The sequence below is a fragment of the Bidens hawaiensis genome, unplaced genomic scaffold, assembly GCF_021521415.1.
Source record: "Bidens hawaiensis isolate Kalapana, Puna unplaced genomic scaffold, B.hawaiensis_p1.1 tig00019556_1, whole genome shotgun sequence".
Taxonomy (NCBI): domain Eukaryota; kingdom Viridiplantae; phylum Streptophyta; class Magnoliopsida; order Asterales; family Asteraceae; genus Bidens; species Bidens hawaiensis.
Genome location: NW_027492969.1, coordinates 10,976 through 29,951, shown reverse-complemented (window position 1 = coordinate 29,951; position 18,976 = coordinate 10,976). Strand labels below are relative to the sequence as shown.

The window sequence follows — 18,976 nt, the reverse complement described above, 5'->3', positions numbered from 1 at the left end:
TCTCGGGTTTTCACCCTTTTTCACTTGAAACCTCATTTTCTTGCAAATAAACTCAAGAAACGAAGATGAACACGTAAATAACTCGATTTTTACCTCGGTTTCCTTGCTACAAACTCGGGTTTTTAGATGATATTGTGGAGAGGAAGGAAGAATGTTGCTATGGTTGTTTAGAAAAAAAATAATAAAGGGATGGGGTTTATCCCCTTATTCCGATCGGACCAAAGAGAGGGGTGGGGTGGGACCCACCTTTCCATTTCTAGCCACTCATTTAGATTTCTGAAATCTGGATAATGTTTTGGATAATCTGGTTCAGTTCGTTTTTCGGTTAAATGTTTAATCTAACTTAAAACGAGGCTAAAATGGTCGTTTTCGGCTTAAAAAAAAGAAATTTACTTAAAACCGATTTAAAAATTTTAAAAACTTAAACCATGACATTTATTATCTTAAAACATCATATTATTAATAATTGCGCATCTTTTTCGGCTTGATCGATCGTCTCTTGCTTGGTTTGGTATTAAAGGTTTCGTTTAACGTACCGACGTACCATTAAATCGAAATTCTTTTTCTGTGCTTTAATTCACTTATCCCGAAGCTTTAATACTTCGTAAACATCACTAAATACCATAGATATCGTCTATAATTGAACCCTCGATTCGTTCGGGTTTCAATAACTATCGATCGATTAATCGCATGTTCAATACGATGAATTATATATTCACGTACAATCAATAAAGTGAACCATGTATTCTCGTATAATTACTATGGTAATTCATGTACCCGACATTAAATATAACGTAACTATTGTCTACCGAGTAGGGTATACCTGGTTTCGTCGGAATCGTTACAAGAACACTATGTAATATGGTTTCAATGCATACGATTATATTAACAATAAATCGTCTAATACATAAACCGATTCACACAGAATCTTATGCTCTCTAGATGGTGGCTCTCAAAGTGTTTTTCTTTTCTCAATCTGAACCTAAAACCCTATACAAGATGTTCTATATATAGGGAGCCAAAACAAGCTGGCCCTAATAACCAAAAGCCCACCGAGATCCCAAGGGATCTCGGTTAACATACGCAGCCCAAGCCCATATTACATACTCAACACAACAAACATAGAACTAAGTACAAACCACCAAATATGGACCCAACAATCTCCCCCTTGGTTTGTAGCTTCGTTCTTGTTTATTTCACTTCAGACCAGCCTAACCAAAATTCATAGGGATTTCGGTATTATACCAATGTAGTTCTTCATCTCGTCTTCGTTTACATCACTTTAATCTTGATCATGTCGTGGCCTTTTGATATGCGTCACACCAGAACTAGTCTTAGTATAATTCTGGGTTGTAAGACATACCTACTTATTCAAAAGCCTATCTTGCACTATACCTTTATCATTTCTCTTCTTTAACACTCGACGTCTCGCCTAACGTCCTTCCAGTCCGCTTCCCATAGAGTCAAATATATCAATGCTGGCTTGTGACACAACCCTTCCAAAGGTTGTACATTTTACAGGATTGACTACACTCCTTATCGATGGAGTTAGTCTCCAATATAGCGCTCACTTCGCTTAGTTTCAGGAGTAATTAGCCATGTTACCAGACATGACAATTCCTTCAAACGATTAGCGTGTTCTAAGTGATCAGCACACAACATTTCCATCTTCCATAGCTCAGTTTCCAATTTCTGAACTTATTTACTCGAATAAAAGTGCTCTAGCACAAGAATTTTAAATTCTGACCATATCGTCTGAGTAATAATTTTCTAACTATAATTTTGTACCATCGTGTTCCATCACGATACAACATAATCTACCAACATATCTGTAGCATATTTCTCTACACAATGTTCTAGACTCTTACCAATATCCTTAACCATTTTGATCTTTTCTATCCACTCGCTAATCTATTCCTCCCTTTACCATCAGTAAACTATTAATAATTTCCTTAACACAACCAACAAACATATCCTTTATACCGGATCTAATTCATTACGACTACTATTCATGTTTAGTTTATAACTAATACTTGTAGTCATAATAGTATTCGGTGGGACATTATCACTCTTAGTAATAACACTAAGAATTGAAATATTCATATTCATGTGATTGCTCGATTTATAAATCTGCGATCACATTTGCATCAACACTAGCAGTGATCTGTGATACGATATTCGGTATCATCATCTGCTATCTTTGAGCAATCAACTGAATCATATCAATCTCCATCATTGGAGTTACTCTTTTTATGTCATTCTGCCGTACCCATCCCGTACGCAGTAATCAATACTAATCTCACCGTATAACTCGTTACCAGCTCAATCATAACAACAGGTACACATACACACCAAATATTATCATACATATTACACATACCAGTATCTAGTATATATGTCCCACAAATATAATAACATATGGACTTAACCTGAAGTCGGTTAATGTTTAAATATGTTTCATAACCCTTGTCACCAACTGACATATAGATCTTCCTCAACAAAGATTAATGTTTAACATGCTTGATTTCAATATCCTTCTGCATGTCAGCATAACCGATACATGCTCACCGTGAGCACCAAACGATTACGTACCACGGAGTCATAATATCCGTGTCTATTTGTATATCCGGCATACACGGTATACCACCTACGAACGAACAACCAACTATGCTATAATGATTCCAACACCTCTTTGTGTATGGGTAATCATTCTATTCGAGTATACATGGGTATAGGCATCTAACGGATGTAAGGATAACATAGGGAGTTGCAAGGTTCAAGGTAATCGCGCAACCCATGTTGCCTTCAAATATTATCAATTACTATTATGGGAAACTCTATCACTTGCTCAGTCAATGTCCTCAGGCGTTCTAGGATCGCTAAAATCGGTAATTCTCGATCTGGAGGTGGTATGTCTCATATGTTTGAAAGTGTGAAATACACATATATATTTCTATATATTATTTTTATCTGCTCATTTATTATCAAATTTATTATTATTATTATTATTATTTTTATTTTTTTTACCTTAATGGAATAAGAATGGGTTCAGGTACAGGTCCGTCCGTACGTGAGGGTCGGCGGTTCGGGTGAACATAGGGGGTTATTAAGATATACGGTACCGGTGTTGGTAGGGTAAGGGATTTATCAATTTTGGTTGGGAGTGACGGTTACTAGATATTTCGGGTTAATGTCAAACGGGAGATCTAATTTGGTACTATCATAACTATGGCCCGATAAGTCAGACTTATCATCAACCGATGCTCTAGGAATTTCAGCATCCTCGGTACTTTTATTATTTCATCCCCCGGTTCCTTATCCGGGACCTATTTCTCAATACATGTACCCACAAGATATGTACATATATATATACACACATTGGCACGCATAAATAATATTATATACTTTACACATATGTTGCCATTTTTACCTATTAACGTTCCCCGTGACTTCCCCTGAATTCCCTCGTGCGGACAAGTCTGTTATTATGTTCCAGACCATAATAACTCACTTGTCCATCCAAGTTCATCCAGATCTCGTCACTATAAATTATTAGTTGATATTCAGATCCTATAATACTTGAGCTACTGGTTATATTTTAGGTATCTTTTAAATACATCCTAATTCTTTATAACCAATGGCTCTGATACCAAGTTCTGTAACACCCCGTAACCGCAGCGGAAACGTAAACGGGATGCAACAGACACCTCTGATATCAACCACATTGTTTATAAAGAAAACTGAATACATTAATATACTTCAAATTACATCATCTCATCTTTCATTACCGTTTAGGTGATACACACATCATACAATACGATACATAATTCTATTTAATATAATGTATCATAACATCCCACACGCAAATCTTACACACATCAAGCACTTAGCACGTAAGCAATCACTTCATCTTATTTGTACCTGAAAAGCATGTGAGAAAACGGGTCAACTACGAATAGTTGGTGAGTTTCACAATTTGAGTAAACCATGATAAATCAATATCATAATGTAATATATTATCGATGTAATTATGCTGAGCCCACAAGTGAAACCTCTGACTATCCACATACAACCCCGTGGCATACTCCGCCCACGGACCTGCCCCAAACCGCTATGTCTAACATTACATAGCAAAATAAATAACAACAAAATAGACATGTGCAACTGGCTGGGAAACATCAGCAAATCCATGCCGGACCAGTTGGGTTTGTCAGACCAATAGTACTATTCACACTCTACCGGCTTTTAGCTAATCACTCGTGTTGCGGAGCCTTACAATGTTAGCAACTCAGACAATTACCATCTTAGTACATTTCCGTACAATTCTCGTACAATAAAATATATATAAATACACGCAAATCCATGCGTTCAGTATGTACTTAAACATTTTAATAGCAACATGCTTTCCGCCCCGGGAAAATATTTAAAAACAGTTCAGAAAAGGGGCTCGTGAAACTCACCTTAGCACATGCAAGCAGGTAACACAGTCATTATCAGTTAACACGTCCAATCTGTAACATGATCCCTACGATCGTTACTATACAATCACTATTAATATAACTTTAACCGTGTTAACCGGTACATCTGGGGACACTGTTAACCCAAACTGTACCCGTTCCGAGGGCAATGTTAACCCAGAAACACTTCTAGGGACATCTGGGGACACTGTTAACCCAGTACTGTACCTATTCCGGGGGCAATGTTAACCCAGAAACACTTCTAGGGACATCTGGGGACACTGTTAACCCAGTACTGTACCCATTCCGGGGGCAATGTTAACCCAGAAACACTTCTAGGGACATCTGGGGACACTGTTAACCCAGTACTGTACCCATTCTGGGGGCAATGTTAACCCAGAAACACTTCTCCGGACTCAGATTGTGATATCGTTTAGAGTTCAGTAGTCAAAATTACTATTAGTTTGTTTTCCCCGTTTTGCGTGCCTAGCACGGTTATCCGTTTTTACGTTTCAAAAATGAGTTTGGTCACACACGACCCGAAATTAGTTGTTGACTGATAATTTAATTAAAGTTGTGAAATTAGAGCTCGGTTTAGACGCCCCGATTGGCCGCGGGACCCGTTTCCGTCTTTAGTGCACCGGAAACTGTTAAGTCGGATAAAATTACTCAAATCATCCGAATTATTTTCGGATGATTTATTTTTACTTGTTTAACTCAATTATATGAAAATAGTTCATTTGTAGGGTTTTTATACACCGGTTAGCTCGTTTAGGCGAACTTTACCGGTTTACGCGTTTTAAGCCTTAAAAGTTTGTTTTTATTTTCTTTTTAGCACAAATAATTATCCGTTTTGTCTCGGATCTTGAAATTTTGCACAAATCACTTTTTGACAGTGGGGAATTTTATAAAAATATTTCCAGAATTAATTTTTATATTTAAAATTTATTTATCTATTTTTAAACACCATTTAAACACTAAATATGTCGTAAATACCAAACGACCTTAGAAAAATCCCAAATTTTTCCTGGATGACCCCTGCCATCCACATAGTCCCCTGTAATATTTCCAGAACCAAAATCTCTTTTTACATGCCATTTTCACTAGAACCGAGCTAGAAAACCCTAGAACTCGTTTAACCGAAAAGCCTACTTAGACTTCTCTAACTGACCTAAAATTTTGTGTGTGACTTATGCATGTTATAAAAAGCCTATCTGGAATTTTCCAGAATTTATCAAGATATTTAAGTATTTTTCACCATTTTTAGCCAAAACCCATTAAATTCACCAAATATTCATCCTTTGTCCAAAAATTACCAAATTTTCACAGAACTCATATTTTCATGTATTTAACACTTCTGTAAAATTTCATGACCTAACTTTAAACCTTTCACAATCTGTCCAAAAATCCATAACCGAATATACCTTTTGATCTCCGCCACTACAAGCTACAAACTCGTCTTTCCGCCTTATCTACCACTAAATACAGAACCTACAACCAACATACCACAATACCAAGCAAGTTACACTCACAATCAAGCCTCTTACACTATAGTTTCGGTTATTGTTTCAAAACTAAAGTTTAAACCGTAAAAATTCGTTTTTGGTTCGTTTAACTCCTTTCTTGGACCAAGATCCCTTGTATAACCCGTATACATCACTTGATCATGCAAGAATCGGTTTTCATCTCGGGTTTTCACCCTTTTTCACTTGAAACCTCATTTTCTTGCAAATAAACTCAAGAAACGAAGATGAACACGTAAATAACTCGATTTTTACCTCGGTTTTCTTTCTACAAACTCGGGTTTTTAGATGATATTGTGGAGAGGAAGGAAGAATGTTGTTATGGTTGTTTAGAAAAAAAATAATAAAGGAATGGGGTTTATCCCCTTATTCCGATCGGACCAAAGAGAGGGGTGGGGTGGGACCCACCTTTCCATTTCTAACCACTCATTTAGATTTCTGAAATCTGGATAATGTTTTGGATAATCTGGTTCAGTTCGTTTTTCGGTTAAATGTTTAATCTAACTTAAAACGAGGCTAAAATGGTCGTTTTCGGCTTAAAAAAAAGAAATTTATTTAAAACCGATTTAAAAATTTTAAAAACTTAAACCATGACATTTATTATCTTAAAACATCATATTATTAATAATTGCGCATCTTTTTAGGCTTGATCGATCGTCTCTTGCTTGGTTTGGTATTAAAGGTTTCGTTTAACGTACCGACGTACCATTAAATCGAAATTCTTTTTCTGTGCTTTAATTCACTTATCCCGAAGCTTTAATACTTCGTAAACATCACTGAATACCATAGATATCGTCTATAATTGAACCCTCGATTCGTTCGGGTTTCAATAACTATCGATCGATTAATCGCATGTTCAATACGATGAATTATATATTCACGTACAATCAATAAAGTGAACCATGTATTCTCGTATAATTACTATGGTAATTCATGTACCCGACATTAAATATAACGTAACTATTGTCTACCGGTTAGGGTATACCTGGTTTCGTCGGAATCGTTACAAGAACACTATGTAATATGGTTTCAATGCATACAATTATATTAACAATAAATCGTCTAATACATAAACCGATTCACACAGAATCTTATGCTCTCTAGATGGTGGCTCTCAAAGTGTTTTTCTTTTCTCAATCTGAACCTAAAACCCTATACAAGATGTTCTATATATAGGGAGCCAAAACAAGCTGGCCCAAACAACCAAAAGCCCACCGAGATCCCAAGGGATCTCGGTTAACATACGTAGCCCAAGCCCATATTACATACTCAACACAACAAACATAGAACTAAGTACAAACCACCAAATATGGACCCAACACTAAATTATACACATATGTATAATATATACATATATGTACATTTACATGTTTTTTTGTACATATGTGTATATTACTTAATTAAAAATTATATAAAATTATACATATGTGTATAATACGACGTTTTTTTTTATTTTTTTATTTTTTTAATGAAACCGGAATGAAATATTTTGGTTTTTTTTACTTTTTAAAAAATTTTATTATTTTTAATTTTATGATTTTTATAAATATTTTTTTAAATGTATTTTTAGTGGTCCAAAATGGTTCATAAACTTCTCAATTTGCAAAAGTTTCTCTTAGGATCCTTACCCTATATATATATATATATATTAAAAATATAAATCTTATAAAACATGATTTAATCCAAATCATCTTATAATTACTGGGTCAAATTGTTTTTTATCTGTAATTTATTTAATCAAAGTTAAGTTATTGGCCCAAACTAAAATTAGAAGCTAAAAAGTAAAAAGTAAAAGTCAGTTACAAAAATAATAGAAATAATGGCTGATTATAAGGTCAAATTTAAAAAAAAAAATTGTATATTTCGTTACTCGTTAGGGCCTACGAACATTTTTATTTCAACTCTACCATGGTATTTAAATCCTTAAAGAAGTCCCTTTATATAAATTATAATATATGTTATTTATTTAACGGGTAGTGATATTTTACGTTGAGACTAACATAAAATGTTATCGTATGGAAAGAAAATGGCTTTTTGACTTTCATTTAGGTCATTCTTTAGATGCAGTTGTATATATAACTTATTTAAAAAAAATTGATATGTATTTGTGGGTCTAGATCAAATACAAATGAAACTAACGTGTTAGTTGTGAAAATCAAGTAAAGTAATTATATATACAATTAGAGTAATTATGTAATTGCATCATATATCATGGCATAGAGTTATGATGCAATTATAAAATTACTCAACCATCGAGTCCGACTAAATTAGCTGGTTCAAATGGACTCAACCGGTCTTGTACTATTTCAAGAAAGACAATATGACAAGCTTTGTTCATTTGAACTTCATATCATCTCAAACATGTATATAAGGCCACTCTTAGCGTCTATAATCACGGTAATCGTTTTTAGAGGTACACAAAAGACCCAGGACCGGGGTTTTTTTTACCGGACCCTCACCTAACCCTACCCATATGATATAAATATGGTATGCATTTCAATACCAAAACCCGTATATGAAATCGTACCAAATGGTACCAGTCCCAGATCAAACCCGAAAACCGGAAGCGGTTCCATACCCAAAACCAGGTTTTTCCATACTCTACCTGAAACTGTGACACCAAATATGGTTTTTTAAGCAATTACCCAGATCAAACCCCGACCCAGGTACGGCTAATACCCGAAAACAGGTATTAAAAACCCGATTTGTGCACCTCTAGTCATGTTTGTGAGTTCAATTTGGTGAAACATCAATGAACTAAGCACAACAAAAATAAAATAAAAATGTTCATATGCACTTAACGTCTTATAAAAATGTAACGAATACCAACAATAACATACTCAGCATGAAATTCAACAACTAGTTTAGCTAGTATATATATTCAACCATGCACAACATGTTTATTTTCCCAACTGTTTGTATTTTGCTTCAACTGCTTCCTTCAGTTTCCTACCCAATGCATATGCCAATGGAGGCGGGACCGCGTTTCCAATCTGCTTGTGCTTATGTTGAATGTTACCAGAAAACTTATACCCATCAGGGAAACCCTGCACCACATAATAATATTCGGTACCGACTACAACACATTAAACTAGCGTATTTATTATTACACTGTATAGCATAACTACGCTATTTACAAGAATGCAACCACATTTTTTTCCCTTTGCTTCATACACGTGCATGTGTAATTTAACTTAACTGTGATATTAAAGTGGTACAACAGCACAGTTGTTATAGTAAAACGCAGTAATAATGGTAAAGCTGTACAGTTGATTATACTTATGTTTTTAATTCGAATCAAACCGAATTCAGACCTTAAATTCAACTCAAATCCGTCTTCAAAGTTTCAGAATGTAAATAACCTGTTCATTAACTCAGATAAACCAAAAATTGATTCGATTAACAACCCAAATTGGCATGCTCATTGTCAATATACTATTTTGTTTGTTTTTATATTTTTTAATTCATTATGAATATAACTCGCCACGCTTTGACCCATTACCCAAAAAACGTACAAACTTTACCTGAGACCGAGCACATTCGCGAACCGTTAGAATCCGATCCTGATCAGGATGAAAGCACATCCCAACTTTACCCATAGGCTGCGGGTCAGTGATAGAAGTTGGAAAGTTTCCTTCCCAATCAAGCCTTCCAAACAAACCCTTCCATTGGTTATGTCTTTTCGCTGTGTTTGGTAAACACCAAGGTATAAGGTCAACCATTTGACCAGTTGATAACTTGACCTGCAAGAAAAGTAAATATTGTTTCAAACACTGAACCATAATTACCGAAGTCAAGTTTTAACTTTTTTATTATGTACCTTTTCCTCGGGGAGGTCTCGCCAGTCAGCGCCAGGGCGTTTGGGGATTCTTTGACACCTAATCACGTTTAACTCGTTCATTTCTTTTGATATGTGATCGGTTAGAACCGATTCATCACCCCGGATTCTCTTTTGAAACCAAGATATAGGCTCAGTTTTGTACTGTAACAAATGAGATGAATAAGATACTTTACCACAGCACAAAACATAAAAGAAAAAAGGGAAGAATTTCATATATACCCTTTACATTTGTGAAATATCATATATACTCAACCCAAACTTGAAATACCATGTATGGCATTAAAAACTGTTTAAAATATCATATTTACTCATTCGACTAAAACAATACACAAAACTATTTTATCATTATTCCTCTAAAACTTTAAAATTACACATTTACCTATATAAATTTGTGAAATATCATATATACCCAACCCAAACTTACAATATCAGATATGCCCTTAAAAAGCTAGTTAAAATATCATTTTTACCTATTTCATTGAAACAACATAACAAATGACCATTTTACCATTGTCTCTAAAGCTTAAAAATTTCTTATCTACTTATAAACATGTTAAATATCATATACACCTAACCTAAACTTGAATTATCATATATATGCCCTTAACTAGTTAAAGTATCATAATTACCAATCATTAAAACAATACAAAAAACTGACCGTTTTACACTTATTCTCTAAAACCTTAAAATTTCATATTCACCCATTATAGTTCTTAAAATTTTATATTTACCATCAACAATATTTTATTATAGTAGTAATAATAATAATAATAATAACAATAATAATAATAATAATACTAACAAAAAGATGTACCTGTATAGTAGTTGCAGAAGCACCGTTTCCAACCTCAGGAAGGTCACCAATTGTGTCTCGAACGGTTATTGCACGGAATGGGGCCCCACTTGCAGTACTTCTAGCAGCAGCATATTGTGTGTTGCCATTCAGTGTGACCTTAAGTTGTGGGCTAGCAAATACATGCATTGGTTCGGGCCACTCGGGTAGTGTTTCTTCAGGAGCTGCAGCCCATATGAAAGCCCGTTTGCGTGATTGAGATACACCAAAAGCACCAGCCTCTAGTATTCCAAACCTCACCTACAATTAGTAAAAAACGTTTAGTAACAAATATAATCGTTTAAAAAGTTAGCAACAAATTTTTTAATAGAACTTTTTAGGGAAAAATCATGTACCTGATAGCCCATTTCTAGCAATGAAGCCAGAGTTAAACGAAATGTTTGTCCTTTGTTAAAAGAAACAAAGTTCCTCACATTTTCTAACAGGAAATACTTAGGACGAAAATACTCAGCAAATGACAAAAATGCAAGTATCATTTCACATTGAACCTTGCTCCATGTGCTTTGGTTGAACCTGTTCATCCCAGAAAAACCCTGCAGAAATTTTATATGTCAACCTCTGTATATATTTCTATTATGGGTACGAACTAAGTGCACGACAGAAACCTAACACAAAATTCACGGGTTTGGGTTTAGTATAAACAGGTTTGGGTCAATTTCGGGTCAAACCACACAAACAAGTTTAGCTAAACAGGTTGGCTTCGGTTTGACCCGTTTATTTTTAATTTTACTAAAAAACGTGTTTTATGTTAAACCTAGAGTGGTTGAAAGTTTTATGCCAAAAATTAAAATTTAAAAGAGAAATTGGCATCAACCTTTACAATTTAAACCTAACTGGTCTATATACATTTGCATTTTAGTTTATAGTAAATATGTAATTTTAAAGTATTAATATGCAAAAATAAATAAAAAATCGTGTTCACATATCTGACACGATTTTCAAGTTCAAGTGAAATGATGGGCTGATTCACCGACCCGCAGATACAACCCGTTTAGCACACATAAATATTATGACTTCTGGAAATTTAAAGCATTTACATTAGAAAATCGTACCTGGCATGGAGGGCCACCATTGATGAAATCCACTTGTCCCGGTCTAGGTAGATTATTAATCTCGTCTTCCTTGAGTTTTGCAGCCATTTCTTCTGCCTCAGAAGTTGAAATACAGTCATCAGTGTCCCCACATGCTGTCATAATGGCCCTGAATATCAACCAATCATTAGAAATGCAAAAAAACTAATAACAATTCACAATTTATTTTTCAAAAATTCTAGAACCTTAGTATGACATTGCAATTATGCACAAACGCCAATGCATCAGGATGATTTAGTCTAAATGCGTCACCAGCAGGTTCTTCATATTCAATGGCCCATTTGGTTACTGATGCCCCTGTAAGTACACAAAATAAATTAACAATCAACTTAATAAAGGCGCAAATAAGATGACCTTTTGATATTTTATGTAGCCAAAAAGTAATTACCAGCTTTTTGCAAACCCTCGGATAAGCCACCACAACCAGCAAAAATATCTAATGTTGATAAACGATTTATTACAGCAGCACTCTTGATGTCGGTCATCTCAATGTCACTTTCTCCTTCTTTTGACTTCCCTTTTCTTTTTCTAACTGCAGCCTCGTTAACCATGTTTTCTTTCGGAGAACTAAGCTTTATGTTAATTGGTAGCTGCGGAAAAAAGTCAAATTGGTCAAACCTCTACACAGAGGGTACCTTTATTCAAAAAACATATTATATCTAAATTAAAACATTTGCAATAATATATAGCATGCTAGTTACTTCATAAAAAAGTTCAAAAGAATTTAGGAAAAAATTGTGTCAGGTCAACCCAACTTGTTTCGACCAATTATCCAGACCCACTAGACCAGCCTATTTATACCTGCTTGAGAGATCCCTTATCTGGATCAAAGAGACGTTCACAAAAGAAGACATGATCGACAATATAAGTGCTGTCTAGCGAAGAAAGATCCGCCTTCCTATTAACTTCACACTTCCCTTCTAATGCTGACACCGACAACTTATTCGTTTCTTCACTGTAATATACCTGAAAACAAAATTAACGGTTACTATCAACAAAGCAACAAGAAACATGGTATCATAAAAGTTGTATTTTATTTTATTATATGTTACCTCTTGAATGTCAGACCGGTACGCTTTGTCAGCAGACAAATCCTCAGGTCTGTAAAATCTTCTAACTTGGACTGAAACTGATTCGGGGTCAACCCGTTTTAAATTCTTGGGGAACTCTATTTGGATCAGCTGGCAAACAATATATGCTTTAAGCCCGACATTTCTCCCACCTTTATGAGTTTCATTACCGCGTTCATCGGACTCAAAGTGATGTGGACCAACATAAACAAAATCATCCACACGATACTCAGTACCCATGTAAGTTAAACTCGTCTTTAATTCATTCACCTCAAAAACCTCTTTCTTCTTTTCTTTCTCCGTGATCTCACAAGAATAACAAAACCCGTTTCCGAGCCCCATTTTGTCGGTTTTTAGAGAAAAGAAAGCACCCTTTTGAGGTAAGTATAAACTCTTACAATAATATTCAACAGGGAGACCTTTACTCTTCCTGTCTTCGGCTTTTGCTCTATCCATTTTATCAAAACTAGCATTAGATTTCCGCTGCTCGTGGCCCCACGCGAGTGTTCTAATTTGAACAATCAAGGGTTGGATGACATCATCAAGCTCAAAATCCACACAATCATTGGTTAAAAACAGTTCCCGCTCGTTTGCTACGTTACCAAGAACAGTTTCACTACCTTTTAACATCAACCGTCCATGAACAAACTTTTTAGAAGCAGAATCTTCAAACAAATATTCTACGTAATAAACAGAATCTTCAACCATAACCGAACTACCTAACCCAATCACCTCACCCCGGATAACCGCCTCTTTATAAAGAGCGTAACCATTGCCTATCTTCCCAACTGCTTTCCCGACCCAATTGATGTCGGTTTTTGACCCTGACAGTTTCTTTTCCTTTAGAGCAGAATGCGGTTTCTCGGGTTCCTGTACCGGAACCGTGATGGATTCTTCTTCGGGTTCTTCACCGTCTTCCTGCTCGTTTTCTTCCAACTCATCTTCTTCCTCATCTTTCTTCATATTAACAGATTCGCCCTCTTTTACATCTTCAGGTGAGTAATTTGAGTAAAACTCACCCCAAATTCGGTTAATAAACCGAGTTGTTGTAGCAGGCATCGCCTTTCGTTTAGACACAACAGGCCCCATTGCTGCTCTGGGGTTCAAGTTTGCTTGCTTTGTCTCGATGGCTTTTTTCTTAACGGTCCATTTGGTGTGATGTCTTTCCACCATTTTATTCTCAAGACCGGAAACAAACGCACATTTTCGGATTGTAGCATCTGGAAATTCTGCAAACTGTTGTAAAATAATTTGCCCATGAACGACTACGTATCTCTCTACGTTTACTGGGTTTGAAGATATGTAAGCAGGGTGATTTTTATCAAATTCTGATAGTCTTTTTATGACTTCAGGAAACGATAATTTTGATGCACGTGTTTGCTCTTTCAGTAATGTGATAATAGCAATAGCAAGCCTCGCTGTTTTAAGAACTGTCTGGTACCATGGGCCATATTGCTTTGATGGCTTTCCAAGTCTATACCTGAATAAGACACAAGTATACTTAATATTTAATAAAACTTAAAAAAAAGGTTGACAACTAAACAGTGTGTGAAACATGTTTGCAAGCTCTTATTGCCTGTGAACCGGCCGTTTAACATACAGTCATACATAATTTAAAACCTTATTTTGTTTCAAGAATATAAAATTATGATGTACACGCACATACTTGCATATATTTCATGAACAATCATCATTTTTAAAACATTTAATACAAAATTATGCTTTTCAAAATTATTTGAAACCGGTAAACAACCCAAACATATCCGTAAAACTGTGAAAACCGGCCAATTCAGCCGATCCAACCAACCCGCTGGTTCAGTTTGTCTTTTTCCTATAACAACAGTCAACATTTTAAAATTCAAAGTCATGTATGTATTTTATATTCATGAACAAAACATTTTTAAAAATTTAATATAAAATTATACTTATGAAAGAAATACATATATACATATTTATTATCGTCTAAAACCACTAAATTACGAAACAAAACCGTAACACTGTGAAAACCAGCCAGGTCGCTTTTTTTACAGAACCCTAGTAAGTGTTTCAGCCCAACTTTTTTGTTAAATCCAAAACAAAATTTAAACCTAAAACTCACCAGGCCATATCAGTTCGAATTGAAATAATAACCATTGATGAACCAAATTCAATTTTCCATTCCTTTATAGCACTCAAGTAAATAGGAATCCCGTCTTCATTCTGTGCAGCCGAACCAGAACCAGAACCAGAACCAGCAGCAGTACCAAATTCATCATCAAAACAGAATCCACTTCCATCATCAGCTGTCATTATCCCCGATCCAAACACAGTCACATCAATGTCTGCACACGACTTCATAGGCAAAAGCTCCAAAGAAATCAACCGCGAATCACAGTTATAAAGCGACCAGTTATGCAACTTGCTTTTTGGTAAATAGTCCGGGTCAACCGAGTCAAAAAAGTCATCAAAGAGTAAATACTCATCAGTTTCTTCAACATTAGACTTATAATAAGCAGGGAGAGGATAGTCATTTGCTATTTCATCTTCATTTATTTGAATATAAAACTTGCTTGATGAAGAAGTAACATGTCTTTGCCTCTTATTCTGCTTCATCGATTGCCAGTTTTCATTTTCCTGCAAAACCCGAGCCAGTTTCATGTCTTCATCTTCATTATCAACTTTTTCTCTATCCTTGATCTTCAAAGGCGCGTTCGTTGATGTGTGAGAAGACATATTTACCCCTGCAAACTCTTTGTTCTTATTGCTTTCATCTCTCAAGGCAGCAAGAACAGGTAACTCGACAAACAGTTTATCAGTCCCGTTCGGTTCATTGTCTAGCCCGACAAGCTGTTCGTAAATAAACACACCCCACGACACGATTAAGTCACGAATCGACACCCCATGCGGGAAGTTCTTACTCCCCCTCATTGACCGAACAAGTGATGCGAGTAACTCGTCTAAACTCAAATCCGGGTCGCCACCTGTAGACCTTGACAAACGCTTATAAACTTCAACGCACGAACGCGCTTTTTCGTAAAAAAGACCGTATATCTTTTTATAACTTCCAGCTGGTTTCACACAATCGTAATCAGCAAGTTCAGTCGAGACCCAAATGACGGGCGACCCATCTTCATAACCCGAGATTGCCCAGTCTTCAATACGCCCGAATCCTTCACATTTAACTCCCATTTTTTCTTTTTCTTTTTCGTTCTTTTCAAAAGGTAATATTAGGCCCGAGATGAAAAGATCATCAACTTCCAGCATTTCAACGGGTTGGGGTTTACCATTAGCATCATGGAATATGAAATCGGTTAATCGTCTATTGGGCCTTGGGTCATTTGGGCCCGGTGTTAAACTTATGGCTGCTATTTCTTCTTCTACAACTTGGGTTTTCTTGTTTTCTATTGTTTCATCTTTGTCTGACAAACGGACCGGCTTGGTTTTAAAATTGGTGCATGAAGCGGCCCGTTTTGGTAATTTTCTAGAAACTGGAGCAGTTTCAGTAGTGTCTGGTTTTCCTCGTTTTTGTTTCGGTTTTGTTGTGGTTGTTTTAGCATCAGATGTTGACTTCACTTGTTTTCCTTTCTTCGTCATTTCTGTAATCAAATAATAAGTTTCAAAAGTTAGTTTTCATGCTTTTGATGCAAGATTACAACAATCCATGTAGAATGTATGCCCAAATTGTTTCAAAATAAATTAAATCATGCACATCTAGACGCATTGATTGTTTGATGTAGTATATAACCAAAAGTATCGTTTAATAATATGTGACATATTAACATAAGATATATAACCCTCAAATTGATCAAACTAATATGATATCATTTAAATCAAACTATTTATCAGATAATAGGTAGAGAAAATGTTTCGAGAAACACATCTAGTATATACGAATCATTATGTTCTCTAGATATAAATGCGTGCAATAGATACTACTATATTGAATCAATGCTAAAACAAATTCCAAATAAACGCACGTGCCACAAGTAATAAAAAAAGCTCATCAAATCCTTCTTTAAATCCGCGACGATTTACATTTAAGAGATTTGTAAGTTAATGCAATCATAAGTAACTTCTATAAAGTACATCTGCAATTAAAAAGATGCAAGATATCGCATTGACGTATATCTTTCATCATTCGAAGCTTCTACTCAGAAAAGGTAAGTAATATAAACGGTTCACAATTTTTAGCGAGTCGATGGACCGTACAAGATGATTGAATTCCTAACACACAAATTTAAGAGCTCAAATTATCTACAAAAAGCATATACTTTACATATACAAGTGAAAAATATCATAATACAAATTGCCCCTACCACCCTGTGTTAGAGATACACATTACAAAAAAACAGTAAAATCCTAATGCAACACTTCGTTTTAAAAAACATGAGGATTAAAAGAAAAGCTTCACGTGCGGAGGGCATTGATTTACGAACGACCAAACGTGGTATGCATCTCATTTATTTTACGTATAAGACATCCTATCATCTAAACCATTTATAATTTCTTTGTGACTCTAATTTTGACCTAGATATAGAACACACATTTGATACAAACAATCTCTATTTCGTATCACAATTATATACAGTTTCTAGATTTTGAGCTATATGTGTAAACACATTGATCAAACATAACAATACATTTCAGAAAGAGTGTTCAGATAAAAAACAACATCCCCATGTTGAATCTGCACAAATTTGTAAACAGATAATAACAGATATCATACCGAATCAGGATTATATCGCTTTACGCTTCCGAAACTCGCTTAGATTCTATCGATAAACGAACCAACGATGATGAATATTATATGAAAGAAAAAACCCCTAATTCTCACTCTCTCCCCAGAAGAAACAAATTTAAAAATATATACGATCAAAAGCAGAACCGATCCCTAATTATAGAAGAGAAATATAGTGTTGAAATCTCAAAACAAATTCCTCCGCAGTTTAAATGGCTTCGATTTTAACGATGAAGAAAAGAAAAAAACCCTAATTCTCACTTTCTCTCTCTAGAACAAAACACACACACGAGCGTAAACAAAGATCTGGCTGACTGACTGACTGACCTGTTGATGATGTCACTGAACCACCAACACCACCACCTTCTTCAGATTCTAACAAACTCACAGTACCCATTTCGATAACACCAACACCAATTCCAGATTTGTATTTGTATTTGTATTTGTATTGAACTGAGAGAGAGTAAATTGGGAGCTGAAATAAATAGGTTCTATAAGAATAGCAGATTTGGTAGAAGAAATGGAGGGAATCAATTATATTATTTGGCGGGAAAACACCAAAATGTTGAATCAATTCCCGCTCCCGCCATTGATTACTGCTGCTTCCGGATATGGTAAAACAGAACCCTAGATATATATATTACTACTATACTATTATTTGATTGATTTTGACTTTTCACAGTCAACACCTTTTACTATTATTATGCTTATGTAGAATAATAATAATAATAATAAAGATATTTATTTTATTAACGAAATAAATTGTTGTGTGAAATTACCGGAACGTCATTTGGCTGTGTGAAGACGAATGTTATTGTTGAGCGTTTGGAGAGGGTGACATTTCGAGGACGTGTTTTGGTAGTATTGTGGTTTTAGTAAAGTTAGAAGGATGAGTTTGACTTTTTAATTATTATAAAGTTGACTTAGTACATGTACTATGTTTTCATAAGCTGGATCGAATATTGAATTGGTCGTTTTATCAGATCACATGCCGAATTAGATTTTAGAAAAGAAGGGTATCAGAAAAATATAATAAATAAGTATTATAAAACAATGAACCAAAACTAGGGGTCATTAATGAGGTTTTGTTTTATAAAGTTCTCTTACGTAAAGCTGCCAAAAAAGTTACATTAAACATTCTAATATTTGTGTACACACTCTGAAAAACTTATGCTCATCCATTTTTTGGTTTTTAGTTCTTTCCTTACCACCGTCTAACATTTATTAAATGTCATGAACATAAGGTGTTTAAATGTTGGGTTTACGCATTTAAAATAGTTATTAAACTTGAACAAAAGACATACCAACAGCCGAAAAATCTAATACAAAGTCAAACATTAAATGAAATATAATCAGGGGCGGACCCACATATAGTGGGTCGGGTCCTCAAACCGCAATCTTTATTATAAATTTAGTAGATCCGG

At 35.0% G+C, this 18,976-nt stretch overlaps 1 protein-coding gene across 1 annotated transcript; it reads right to left on the bottom strand.

Moving 5' to 3' along the window:
* Positions 1 to 8,676: 8,676 nt before the first annotated feature.
* LOC143558545 (DNA (cytosine-5)-methyltransferase 1B-like) lies at positions 8,677 to 18,102 on the bottom strand. The gene is made up of 12 exons (XM_077047368.1): positions 17,880 to 18,102; positions 14,934 to 16,410; positions 12,818 to 14,315; positions 12,567 to 12,731; positions 12,154 to 12,355; positions 11,951 to 12,062; positions 11,727 to 11,874; positions 11,010 to 11,207; positions 10,636 to 10,914; positions 9,801 to 9,962; positions 9,505 to 9,723; positions 8,677 to 9,027 (listed from the first exon to the last, which is right to left on the bottom strand). Exons 1-12 carry the CDS (start codon positions 17,947 to 17,949, stop codon positions 8,881 to 8,883), a joined length of 4,677 nt encoding a protein of 1,558 aa, XP_076903483.1. The 5' UTR covers positions 17,950 to 18,102; the 3' UTR covers positions 8,677 to 8,880.
* Between the last annotated feature and the right edge of the window lie 874 nt (positions 18,103 to 18,976).

Excerpts from the sequence above, each read along its gene's own strand:
- LOC143558545 (XM_077047368.1), bottom strand. The coding sequence starts at position 17,949 with ATGGGTACTGTGAGTTTGTTAGAATCTGAAGAAGGTGGTGGTGTTGGT. Across the intron at positions 11,875-11,950 it reads AATTGCAATGTCATACTAAG|GGCCATTATGACAGCATGTG; the intron begins GTTCTAGAATTT and ends GTTGATATTCAG. Across the intron at positions 9,028-9,504 it reads GCGAATGTGCTCGGTCTCAG|GGTTTCCCTGATGGGTATAA; the intron begins GTAAAGTTTGTA and ends TATGTGGTGCAG.